Genomic DNA, 13,075 nt, shown 5'->3' on the forward strand with positions numbered 1-13,075 from the left:
CCCCCCAACTTCTTCTTTCGATGTTCTCGTTGAAGCCTTTGCGAATGATATATCTCTTATGTTATATCTTTAAACTTTTGCCCTAACTATAATGCACCTCTTGACTCCTAGTTACTCTTCGTCATTGTTATTGAGTTGTTGATCTTTGATCCATCAATGTTGCTTCAACTCATTAGTGACTCTAACTCTTTTGGGGTTGGTTGAGTTATGCTGATCTTTGTTGATCTTTACAAATCCTTTAAGTGAAGGAAAAAACCTTTTCTGTTATGCACTAGTCTCTTAAATGTCTCACACCACTTAAATTTGATGGATGTTTGTTGGAGCCTTAACGACCATCGCCTTTCAGACTTTGAAGTTTTTGAGATCTTTCCTCTATAAAATTTATCAATCGATTACTCTTGTGCTTAGTCATCATCTCCAAATAAGTTCACATCACTTTCGCTTTCATTGATATTCTATTAAAAAATGAAGTGGAAAATCTACTCTCAATAGAACTGATCATCATTAATGAGGATTTGATAACTATTTTCTTCCATAAAATCTTTTTGAAGGGTCTTTAAACAAGTACAGAGCTCCTTTGCTAGATAATTAAGAGAACTATGATATTTAGTTTTGCTTATTTTCTTAAGAGTTGAGAAGGCTAAGGGTATTTAACCCACCAACCTCCTCGAGAGTTGTACTTTATACGTTAGGTCAATTATCAATCTTCATCTGTTCTTTGCGCACACTTTTGAAGTACTTAAAATATTTACACTTATTGTGTCGAGTTAGTTATCGTGATTTCTTTTTATTATCATCAAACTTTTGGAATGCAAGAAGTTTTGCCTAAAATGAGTAAAATTTCATCCTAATTAGAGTAAGTCTATGTTAGTTTTGGTCATGTCTAGGATTGTACCACCTTCTTCATTATTTTTACCGCATACTTCTTTGAGTATAAAGGGGTTTAGCACTACATATTGCTTGCTCCATTCCTCGTTCAAACACTATTGCACCTATTCGAGATCTATCATTTTTGGTTATTTTGATGAGAAGTCTATCAACACTGGTCTTACAAAGTTTCTTAGCTTCTGTCCTTCTTCCTTGTCTTAGTACTTTGAGTTTACTTATGTATTCTCTACTTTCTCGTCTTTTTTACAACCATATTCTCTTCCTTCATGATAGCAAGGGATTGATATCTCTATGAAAGTCTTACTTATGTGATTCCATGAAGCTTCCATACTTATGATCCTACTATCTATTATTTTACATCTATGTCACTATTTACGATTGATATATATATTTTCGTGACACTATGATACTCTTCCGAATCTATCTTTATTCTGATTGACACTTGATCCATAACACCACTGCACTACGACCCTATTAGCCCTATCACACCTAATCACTTGGGCCTTTTGTGCGATGACACTTGACCTCTTATCTTCGTTAATCAATTGCGTTCCCACCATACCACCACACCTAGCTTGTATTATTTTACCATGCCACTATGCATAGACGGAAACATATCAAGTCGGGGTACTTTGTTAACATGTCATACTAGTATTACTAAGTTAGATTTGTTGAGTTGGGCAACTAGAGTTTTGAGTATTTCAATCATCTTTTACACAGATGACATGTATCGACCAAACTATACTTCCCAATTAATTATTCTTAATGCTTTATCATAGTAAAAGTGACGTGATTAATCCATTGGCATGTTATGTGGCTGACTTGTCAGCATTCTATATTATCATTATTGCCCTCTACTCAACAAGGACCTCCTTACCTTACCGCATGTCCAAACTATTAGTCGACACATAATCGAGCTAAATAAGTGAAAGATGATAATTTTAATCGATCTAACAAATGGATGCAATAGCTCGAAATTATTAGTAAGGGTGAGTAACATATCCCTTTCTACTTATTCAATTGTGATCAAGTTAATATTGGTTATCGGTTGGGCTCATGCAGATTTATTCTTTTTAATAATATTTCTCATGATCTATATATTAAATAAAAGTTTATTTACAAACACAAGAGAGAAAGATGTGAGTTGATTTAAATCATAACATATCATATTCTCATCCATCATAATACTAATAAAATATAAATCATAATAATATATATATATAAAAAAAAGATAATACTAAGAAGGAAAAATGGGATGTTAGCAAAAATAATTAATTTATCTCTAATTAAAATTAAGGTATTACAGTCTCTTTCCTCGGTTTCTCGAAATGATGGTGCTGTGCCTGTCCAACGTCTCCCGAAGGGATGGTTCTCTACCTACGTGCATAGATAGGTCGATGCTCTGTTTAGAGCAACCTACACTTCAATCAATACACCTACACGACGTCATTAATGTCCCACAAGAAAAAGAAGTCAAAGACACTAAAAGTACACATCCAGAAAGGGAGAAGAAGGATTGCTACGTCTAACCATGCATTTCACATTCTCAGCTCATGGTCTGAATGTTGTTACTGCTGCTCTGCAGCTGCCACTAGTAATACTGCTACCAAGGAGTCCTTGGGAGCCTCATGCTCATAGAAGATGGACAAGATGAGTGGAGACCGAGCTGGTCCTTCCTTTCTCACTGTCCTGGCGTTCATGGGATTCTTGTGTGCGTCAGAATGTGCTCGGGCTCCAGCCATGTTCATCTTTGGAGACTCGCTGATCGACAACGGCAACAACGACTACATACCGTCGATCGCGCGAGCAGACTATTATCCCTACGGAATCGACTTCGGGATGCCGACTGGCCGATTCTGCAATGGCCTAATAGTCACAGATTATGCTGGTAACGAATCGACCACCACCCGTTTGTAATAATGTTGGCTGATAGGCGCTCGCTAAGTTTGACTCCTTCCAATTTGCTGCAGCAATACGTTTGGGCTTGCCTTTTCCACCACCGTATCTAAGTCTAGCATCACAGACCACCATGATATTGGGAGGAGTGAACTATGCTTCGGCTGCCGCAGGCATTCTTGATGAGACCGGCCGGCATTACGTAATTCCCTACCCTTTTACTGGCTTCCGATATGTATCCGAATCTCTAGTGTCGAGCACTTTGCACTTTCATCTGTTAACGAGTCATTTTCCCTCATTGAAATTTCATTTCTTGAATAGCCACTGTTCCAAAAAAAATTGTTAGTCGATTTTAAGATTCAGAAGGCAGGTAGAAGAACCTGGAGAAGTGTATCGACTTATTTTGCTGAATTTGTTTGTCTTGTTCTTTCTCTGAACTTTTTTCCTCCAATATAATTTTGTTCGAGGTTTTCCCCTATGTTTTTAAAGCTAGTTTGCTGAAAACAAACAAAATGTACACTGATGAAGATGATCGAATGTTAAGGTTGCCACTATTTTTGACGGATCTCGGACGGCATCAGAGGTTGGAGACTAGTACAAGTTGTAAATCTCATTTTATATATAATAGAGATGAAGATGAACACCTTCTATTTTCTTAAGAAACAAACATGTTGGATATCATTATCTTCGTTTTACTTTTCTACACACTCTAAAGAAGGGGGAAAGGAAACCCCTCCATCGTAAGTTCACATCTTCAATTTTTAACTATGAATTTTCCTGAAAGGAAAAACTATCATCTTGTCTTTTTTTCCTAATAGAATATAATGATGTCTTGTTGTTTGTTGGACAGGGAAGTAGGATTACATTTAATAGGCAGATAGAACTATTTTCCCAGACAGTGAGGCTGCAATTGCCACTCCTAATTCCAGACCCAGTGGCACTAACTCAGTACCTAGCCAGCTCACTGTTTGTGATTAACATTGGCAGCAATGACTACATCAACAACTATCTTCTTCCCGATCTCTACACCTCAAGCAGGACTTACTCTGGAGAGGAATTCGCCAAACTGCTCATCCACAATTTAGCACAGCATTTAACGGTAATTTCAGAACAGTTCCTTTAGCTCACTGTCCAAATTATATGAAATTGCAACCTTTTATTATTCTTCTTCTACGTACTTTCTTGGAAAGGTTAAGATCACTGGCACTGAAGAGCATAAACTATAGCTAGTTGAGTCTCTGGACAAACTAAAGAAATCTTTGACGACATTTGATTAAGTACCTCGAGAAGAAAAGAAGAGTTTACATGGAACATTTAGATTTTGCTTAAAGTCCTATATGGATAGAACATGCTTTAGAGCAGAAAGCTTAGGAAGTCCAACAAAAAGAATTTAGGTCATCTAATGTAAAGATACATTGTTACCTCATTTTAGAGAAAAAAAAAAAGGTTAATTGCCTTTGGTTGTATGGAGCAATAGAACAGAAATGAGACTTTGCTGGCTACTTGAAGCAACTCCATACTATTTTGGGATTTGGATGTTGAGGTCTCAAGCTGGGTAGTAACTCTTGCATCTCTTTTCCATTTTAACCATGTGGAAATTGTGATATCATAAGTTTTGAAATCATGGCAATTTATAGATTGTAGTTTATGGTCGTTTCTTTCTTTGAGCTTTGTCGAATTAAACATCGTGATCCACAAGCAGCGATTTATACATTCTAGTTTGTGATCCATTCTCTCACTGAGCCTTGTCAACTTAAACATGATGATCTACGACCAACCAGGTTTTGGAGAGGAACTCATGAAAATTTACTGACCATGAAAACTATATATCAGGAAGCTACTCCTTTCCAATTCTCAACTTCAGCAAAAGGTTTTGTGCTTAATGGCAGCCAACATTGTGCAATAAAAGTAGATGTGGCAACATTCCAGAGCATGTAATTAAGATTTTGCTAAAACTGTTCCTCTCCTTCCAGAGCATGTACAACATTGGAGCCAGGAAGATGCTGCTGGTCGGTATCGGACCGCTCGGTTGCATACCAAGTCAGCTAGCCATGAACAACATCACAATCAGATGCGTCGAACGAGCCAATGAATTGGTCAAACAATTCAATCAGTATCTCATACCTGCGATGATCAAGCTGAACTCCACCTTGCCAGGCTCGTTCTTTGTGTACCACAACATCTATGACACCTTCTCCGACATGATCCAAAATCCTTCTAAATATGGTTGGTCGTAATAGATGTGAAATAGAAGTCAGCTGTGGCTTAATTTGCCTCGGATCTGATGTTTGGAATTGTTCTCAGGGTTCTCAATCAGTAACCAGGCTTGCTGTGGGAATGGAAGGCATGGAGGGCAACAGAGCTGCCTGCCCTTGCAAAAGCCATGCACCGCCAGAGACCAATACATTTTCTGGGATTCTTTCCACCCAACACAAGCAGCAAATGGCATCATCGCTGACAAGTGCTACAGTGGAACAGCCAGGGACTGCTTTCCTATCAGCGGCTATCAGTTGGCAGAGATGTAGGAAGATTCTCATAGAGATAAGGCAGTAAGTTTGAGAAACTTCTTTTGCTTGGAACTGGTATGAGTGCGATCAAGTAGGAAGATTCTTCTTCTACAAATTAGATAGCTGGTTTGTTGAGTTTCCTCTTAACTTGGCACAGTTTTAGTTAATTAGCTGTTTATTAGTAGAAGGGTATCTGCTGTCTTACTCTGTTGCAAACTGAATGGAAAACTGAGTTCATTAGAAACAACTAATTAAATGCTAGACAAGCGACTAAGCCATGCAGTTCAACGAAAAGACAAAATTATCAAGCTTTTACCAATTGTTTCATCTTGCTTGAATGTCATCTGAGTAGCACTTTTAGGAAAATCATCTGCAATGTTTCTCTTTCTTTGTTGGACTAAACATGTGGATGTCATTCCATCTCCAATAATAGAATTAAACATGTGGAGAGAGGAAACTTTGTTTTGTATTAAGCATGCTCTTGCTTTCTCTGCTTCAGATGTAAGAATTAATTCAGTTTAGAATGTAGCAGAGCCTTGAAACACTGCTGTACAACAAGCAACAATAAACATATGCTATGGGTTACTAAGAATCAACTTTCTACTCTAAAGTGTCTGATCATTGTAAATATGTAGCTGTTAACACCAACTAGCTCAGAGAGATCCGGGATAACTTCAAAGGCTCATCTGCATATGACATTGGCACCCTGAAGCAATGCGAGGACTTTCAATGCAAACCTGAACTAGGATAGCTTGATGGTTTCATAGGTGGAAACTAGATCAAGATTTATCACCAAATTCTCAGTTGTTGAAATGATTGCTGCACAAAGTAGCCATTTGCATGACATTTTGAAGCTCTTCATCACATGAAATAGGCATCTGCAGGAGAAAAGAAAACAACAAAAAACTAAGTATTACAATGATCTAAAATTGGCCCCTATCATAGAAAAGTGAAAAACAAGAAGTGCTATTCAGCATTCAGCTTAAAACATCCAAATTATAGCTACAGTCTCTCATGGATATCGGATTATATGTAGGTCCAACTCTAGGAAACAGATACCTAAAAGATTGTTATTTTAATGATCACCCTTGTAGTTAATCTCATGAGTAGGTTGGTTGTTTACAATGCTAATCACCCTTGTCTCGAAGGTCTGGGAGATGCCCTAATAGACACTTCTATGCACATATCGAAAGTACAGTTTACTGAAATCTGACAATAAATGGAGTTCCAAAATATTCAGCAATGCAAAATGTTTTCCTAGTTATATAATTTTCTGATATTTCATCAGGTTCTGATTGTATACAATTTCTTGAATCCATATTTGTTGTTCAAGCTTATTTAGACTGTGAGATGAGCATCTAACTTGATGAACAGCAGCAATGACTTCATAGATCATCAAACAAATGGAACATCAGGAAGATAAACACATATTATCACTTTCATGTCTCATGGTTGTCGAAATGAATGGACTCCAAAGTTGTCCCTAAATTTCCAATATAACAATATTTGTGAAGGAAACAAAAGGCAGAGTTTTGTGTATACTAAGTTGTGGAACCCGAGTCATACGCCCTTTGTATATGCTCAGTTGAGAATCTATCGTTCTTCTGAAAGAATTTGCAGTGTTCAAGTCACCAAATATCCCGGTTTGCATGAGTCCTTGTTGTGATAGATGTAATTGAGGATCGACCACATGAGGTGAGAAACCAACGGCAGACGAAGAACCACCATGGGACCGAAGAAGCTGTTACAGAAAACACGAGCATCACTTCATCTGTTGAAGAAATGTAAGTTGCCAAACTAGTACTCAGTCAAACTCTAGCTTTGGATTAGCTTTTGTCTGTTGCATACATCTTTAGAAATAAGTGCTTCTATGTTCATGTCTGGCCTTGGATTGACAGTTGCAAGCTTCATTGAGAGAAACTGTTGCATGAAATAATACAAACAGATAAGAACTCATTATATTGTTTTAGACATGCATAACTATGATGATTACAGAAGCATACCTCAACCTGCTGCTGTAGTGATTGAACATAGTTAATGATCTCATCGAGCATGAGGGCTTTTCCTGTTACCTAAAAGCAAGAGTTTGAAACAGTAAGAGAACTCCGACAGAACTCAAAGAGTTTGCAACTGCAGAGCAAATCAAGCCACCTACTTTGCTGCAACCAGGAACAAGTTCTTGAAGAAGCTTCATCCTCTGGCTAATCTTCTCCCTTCTTACCTGGAAAAGCATATCAATTTATGTCTGTGGATCTTGATGGAAAGAAAGGCATCGGACTTCTCAATGGTGTCGAAAGCCTTACTCGTTCTGCAAGACTGTGGCTATTTGTAGCCTGGCCATGCCGTGCCCTCAAATGAATGTAATCTTCAGAGAAATCTTTGCTTTGCTTCCCATTAGGCTTAACAGTTGAGCTTTTCTGCCTGTTATTGGTTTCAGTAGAGATTTGTGGGATTCCATGTGTTTGATCCATTAACGCATCCTGCAGTGTTTAAATGCTAACCAAGGAGAAAGAAACAAGAAACAAGATCAAACTTGATGGAACTTGGATAACATCTACCTCAATGGATCTCCTTTTATTAGCACCAAGATTCTTGGAAGAAGAATTCTCTGCTCCACTGGTCGAACTAGCTCCATGTTCATGGCCACCTCCACTGAACTCAGCTTGGCCACGCTCGACATCAAGCCATCTTCCTTTCTTCCGTTCGGTCATCGAGGCATCTACCAAAGACTATCTCATATTAATCACAATCTTTTGAATCCGGCCATCAGAAACAAGTCTCAGGGAATGAGATGTACCTAAAGGATCTGCTGCCATGCCGCCTGAGCTTGTGGCACCGAAGCACGAAAACCTCGCAGCAGCTCGCTCGATGAAAGCCGAATCAGCTGGGAAATGAGAGAGACTCGGGGGAAGAGTTCCAGGGCCAGTTTGCAGGAAACTTCCTCCTCCGGATGATGATGTGCCCGAAGGATTCCAGCACGGATCAAGCCACGAAGTCCCAAGAACTGACTTGCTAATGGCAGGGATATCACTGGATGAGTTCCTCATTGTAGTGACACCAGGTTGTGGTTCTCCTCTCGACGCTAGCTGGATCAATGAAGCCAAGAACACCAAAAAGTCATGACCAGTAGAATGAACAATGAACAATGGAGACAGGAACCTGTAGACACCAATGGCTTCACACTTGCTGCTGTCAGCGGAGTGGAGATGAACAACGAAGACAGGTTTTCGTCCCGAAACTGAAGGAATCGATCGAGGACAAGCACTCACTGACCTCATATGAAAAATGAACCACGGTTGCATTGGATGGAGAAGGCACTGTAGCAGAGCCAAATCATTCATAGCCAGCACACTGACCACAACAAATCTGCTCGATTCCGAGTAAAGCAAGGCCAACTCAAACAACTGAAACTGGCAAGCAAAGCAGCAGTTGCTCACCCCCAGATTTTGCTTCCTTGTTCACCCTGCTCTCCACCAAAAACCTTCCCGCACTGCAACAGATCGGAGAACTTATTCTTACGGTTAACAAATGGTCAAGAACAAGTCTTTGTAGGCTGATGCTGCCATGTTCCAGACTGTCACAAAAGCAAAGAGACAAGTAGTAGGGGGGGGGGAATCAATGAACAGTAGGAGATAAATTGAGTGGTTAACCACCTCCATTGCTGCTTTTGTCAACAAAAAGAGAAAGAATTAAATAAGATCAACCCTTAGGCTCCATCTCATCTTCCCTTCAACACTCCAGTAAAAATTTCTTTCAACTCTTGTCAACTTTGTTTCCTTATTTGACATGCTACTGCCTCTCAGTCAGCAACCTGACATTGCCAACCATCCCAGTGTTATCATATTAAGATCTTCTCAATGATTTGGATCACAATTATTCCAAGCACATCTGTAAAATGCATGCACATAGATGAACCATTATTTTTCCCTCAGTACACGGTAAGAATGACAACACTACATTCCAACATCCGTCCTTTTGGAATGTGAGTGTAACTACAGAATCTTTAGATGACAGCCTGAACAGCTAACAAGGAGCTCTACAACTGTCATTTGACTGTTCCTACTGCAGCAAAGTTTCTTGAGCTTGGTTGGTTGCCTTCTACTCAAAATCTCTTTATATATATATATATATATATATATATATATATATATTGAATTTTTTGCCTCAATCAATGCCAACCTACCTCTTCAATTCCACTTTAAACCTTCCCAGTTCACCTGGAACTAACTGAAGGATACTGACTCCAACTCCTCCAGTGACACAATCCTTATAAATAAACCTTGGAAATGGAAAATATGCTAAGAAACTGATACTCTTTTGGAAGAGGCAGAGTCAACAAAAACATTAAAATCATACAAGTGTTTGATAAGGGAATAGATCTTTCATTGTGTCATTATTAAGAAAAGGCCACCAAATGGACTCTCTTTGAATGTCTATAAGCTTTATAATGTAGTGTTGGATGCTCCATAGAGTACAAACTACATACTGTATCCAATTGATTGTGTAATGGTCAAAGGTTCCTCCCCAGATCTAAGAGACATACATGCATGGGGAAAATTTTTGCCCTGCTCCTGTTACACATGTCTCTCTACATTAGTAGTAATTGGTTATTGATTACTATTATTATTGTTGTTAATACTATCATTTTGAAGCCACTCTCTATCATATTAGAAAATTTTGGATTGCAAAGTACACAGATAAGATCAAACTCTAGAGAAGAAAAGCAAAAAATCCCCAATTACCATGAAATCTTGCTAAGGAAACTTTATTCTGTATGTATTCTAGCAGCTTAGAGTTGGCCATCCAGCTAGATTTCGCAAGACTTCACTAATGAGCTCGGGGAACATATTCTTTGTGACATCTTTGACTCTTTACCACATGTGAGACTCTATCCTTGTAATCTTTTAAAGTCAGATCATTGATAATATACATAGCCTTTTCCTTCATGTCATCATTGATCAGCATGGAGAATCGAGCTTGATTCGAAGACTTAATCAAGTCTTCTTATACCTTATTAGTCATTAAATAATTAAAATAATGATGATGTTACATTTGAACATGGCTTAGTATTGATTAGGTGGGTTGAGAAAAAAAAAAGATGTTTTCAGGGAACAAAAAACAAACAAAAGAAGGAAAGAGAGCATGAAATCTTAAGACAAACCATCCTTCCTTCCTTCCTTCCTTCCTTCAAGTTCGATTCCTTGGAATTCATCTTAAGACAATGTAATGGCCTGCCTGCTAACATTAAAGAATCAGTACTCAAAGAAAGCACAAAGCTAATGGAGCTCAACTCACAGAGGGAAAAAAAAAAAAGGCAATGGTAGATTCCTTGGATGCCTTACTGTTGGTTAGAGTATGTGAGACTTTGTTATCTCTCCATGGTCATCTCGAATGTGTCTTGCCATTTGTGTGTTCCTACCTGCTGAAAGCTTGGGAAGCTTTGCATGATAAGGTACATTTTTACTGGGGCCAAACCCCAACATGACTTTAAAAAATAGATTAGTGAACACGAGATTAGTTGGCATGGCACTGCTTTTGGGAAAGCCAAAACAAAAGTGCTAACAAGGATAGGAGTGGGGGGTTTCAGAGCTCTTTTCACTTTAATCTTCCATCAAGGACCCCCACAACAGACACAGGAACAGTTCCATACTCACACAATGCACCTACTTTAAAATCATTAATCAGGACAAATTTCATCAGCTCATTTTGTTCCTCAGATTAAAGAAGGTCCTCGATCTTCCTTTCTTATTTGTTTATCAGTGAACATTTTTTTTATCTATGACTCTTAAGGATACCGATCATATGTCTTTTACATGTTAAAAAAAAAAAATCATAACACTAAGATCCATTTGTATAGATGATATGTTTATCGGTGACGTTTTTATCAACCCGATTCAATTTTGAGTTGTATGTGTAGGAATCCGAGATTATAACTTAGATGCTCGCCTAAAGATTGACCTACAAGAAGACCAGAGTCGAATGGGGTGCTCATTCTGATCCCTTCGACGTTCAATTTAGAGCTGAAGTAGACGTGAGGTCATGGGTAAATAGTAACTGACCTCCATAATAGTAGACTAGTAGGTTGAGCGTAAGGGAATATTCTACGGTACTAAATATGACTTAGAGGGCCCCGAGATGCTATGATGATTTTTACGACTTTATATTCCTCTCTCTTAAGAGAGCACTTCAGGCGAGCTTTTAGGTTTAGTGTGTTCTTTGCACTTAGCCCGAATAAAACATTTTAGACATATTTTTCAAGCTTAGCCTATGAGGAGCATCTCGAACATAATTTTTATATTTAACCCGAGAGGGGTGACATGTACATATTTTTGATGCTTAATCTGAGAGGAGCATCTCGGGTTCATTTTTCATACTTAGCTTGAAGGGCCATCTCGAGCATTATTTTCATACTTAGTGTAAGAGGGATATTTTGAAAATATTTTTCATGCTTAACATGAGAGGGGCATCTCTTGGCCAAGCTTCCATTTGTAGAAAAATCTCCGAGGGTCATGTTCAGATGAGGCCTTGAAAGTTGAATCGGTCCCTTAATAGATGAATAGATGAATGACACTTTGGCAAGCAAAGTGGGGCCCTTGAAGGTATAAGATGGACCACCTCATCGAAGGTGGGGTTCCCTATTATGATAGGGAACCTGAGACCGAGCTCAGGTTCCCTATCAAACATTTCATCTCAAAGTATTTTTGCTAGTGGAGGATCTCTCCATCTTAGATGTTGCCCATGACATTACTTGATTGCCTTTCTTGGGGAATGCTATTATGTTGGCATAAACTTGACTCTGAATATGTTTTACTCTTATTTTTTAGTCTATAAGAAGACCAATGAGTACTATCTTGTGTCTCATGAGGGATTTACGATGAAGGGGGCCCCAAGTTCGAACAAGGAGAGAAGCCTAGCTAACATATTAGCTTCGACATTTTTCTTTAAAGGCATTTGGAAAAATCAAACTTAAAGAAATAAAGGATTAGCTTCTATACCTAGGTGAGGTAACTTATTATTGCTTTATCTCATGCCTCAAAGTCCCATCTAACTTGATTCGCTAATAACTGCAAGTTGCTACAGGTCACTAGTCTCAGGACCTCCAACTCCCTCACTAATATGAGTTTGGATAGTAGGGCCTCGTACTCCTCATTATATTTTGAATATGAAGTGGACCGCTTGCTTGGACATATGCATTAAGCCTCTTGAGTGCAAGCTTAGCACCTTCTCCCTCTATGGTCACTAAACCATTGATGAAGAGAGTCCATGTGGGGAAAACAACCTCATTGATCGGGCTTGATAATGTTAGCTTCGATATGAAGTCCGTTAATATTTGGCTTGGCCACTACTTGTATCAAGATAGATCAAGGCAGTTCCTTTAGGGTTTACGATGCCATCGACTGCTAAGGGATGATAGGTGCCAATTGAGCCAGTTGTGGTAGTAAAAACATGATTGACTACATCTCATCCTTGTCAATGTTTGAAGCTATTGAGTAAGGTTCATAAAAACCTCGATCGGCACTAGCATATAGGTCAATGTCACCATAAAAGGAGAGAGATTGAGGTAGTTAAATAGGTACCAATATTGCATTAGAGTCTAGGCAGAGGTACTGGCATCGAGAGTTTGAAAGGTCGACTATTGACCTCCCTTAATGAACATGCTATAGGTTGGTGGTGGTACACCCTCACTTGAGTGCCCATTGAGTAGATTAATTTGACACTCATACGATATGAGACCCTTCTTCTAGCGCTAAAATGATGAAGTGTTTATTGGTGATATGATTTGA

At 38.7% G+C, this 13,075-nt stretch overlaps 2 protein-coding genes across 2 annotated transcripts; one reads left to right on the forward strand and one right to left on the reverse strand.

Moving 5' to 3' along the window:
* The first annotated feature begins 2,452 nt into the window (after nt 1-2,452).
* LOC135677375 (GDSL esterase/lipase 7-like) lies at nt 2,453-5,740 on the forward strand. Its single transcript, XM_065189638.1, has 5 exons — nt 2,453-2,776; nt 2,859-2,986; nt 3,635-3,883; nt 4,758-5,010; nt 5,089-5,740. Exons 1-5 carry the CDS (start codon nt 2,530-2,532, stop codon nt 5,307-5,309), a joined length of 1,098 nt encoding a protein of 365 aa, XP_065045710.1. The 5' UTR covers nt 2,453-2,529; the 3' UTR covers nt 5,310-5,740.
* Nucleotide 5,741: 1 nt separating this feature from the next.
* On the reverse strand, nt 5,742-8,569 carry LOC135677595 (transcription factor bHLH49-like). Its single transcript, XM_065189956.1, has 8 exons — nt 8,089-8,569; nt 7,850-8,010; nt 7,595-7,771; nt 7,447-7,512; nt 7,295-7,363; nt 7,140-7,211; nt 6,847-7,032; nt 5,742-6,169 (listed from the first exon to the last, which is right to left on the reverse strand). The coding sequence occupies exons 1-8, from the start codon at nt 8,567-8,569 to the stop codon at nt 6,092-6,094; spliced, it is 1,290 nt and encodes a 429-aa protein (XP_065046028.1). The 3' UTR covers nt 5,742-6,091.
* Between the last annotated feature and the right edge of the window lie 4,506 nt (nt 8,570-13,075).

This window comes from Musa acuminata, chromosome BXJ1-6, assembly GCF_036884655.1.
Source record: "Musa acuminata AAA Group cultivar baxijiao chromosome BXJ1-6, Cavendish_Baxijiao_AAA, whole genome shotgun sequence".
Taxonomy (NCBI): Eukaryota; Viridiplantae; Streptophyta; class Magnoliopsida; order Zingiberales; family Musaceae; genus Musa; species Musa acuminata.

Excerpts from the sequence above, each read along its gene's own strand:
- LOC135677375 (XM_065189638.1), top strand. The coding sequence starts at position 2,530 with ATGGACAAGATGAGTGGAGACCGAGCTGGTCCTTCCTTTCTCACTGTC. Across the intron at positions 2,987-3,634 it reads ATGAGACCGGCCGGCATTAC|GGAAGTAGGATTACATTTAA; the intron begins GTAATTCCCTAC and ends TTTGTTGGACAG. Across the intron at positions 3,884-4,757 it reads ATTTAGCACAGCATTTAACG|AGCATGTACAACATTGGAGC; the intron begins GTAATTTCAGAA and ends CTCTCCTTCCAG.
- LOC135677595 (XM_065189956.1), bottom strand. The coding sequence starts at position 8,569 with ATGAGGTCAGTGAGTGCTTGTCCTCGATCGATTCCTTCAGTTTCGGGA. Across the intron at positions 7,513-7,594 it reads GCCACAGTCTTGCAGAACGA|GTAAGAAGGGAGAAGATTAG; the intron begins GTAAGGCTTTCG and ends ATGCTTTTCCAG. Across the intron at positions 7,364-7,446 it reads TTGTTCCTGGTTGCAGCAAA|GTAACAGGAAAAGCCCTCAT; the intron begins GTAGGTGGCTTG and ends TCTTGCTTTTAG.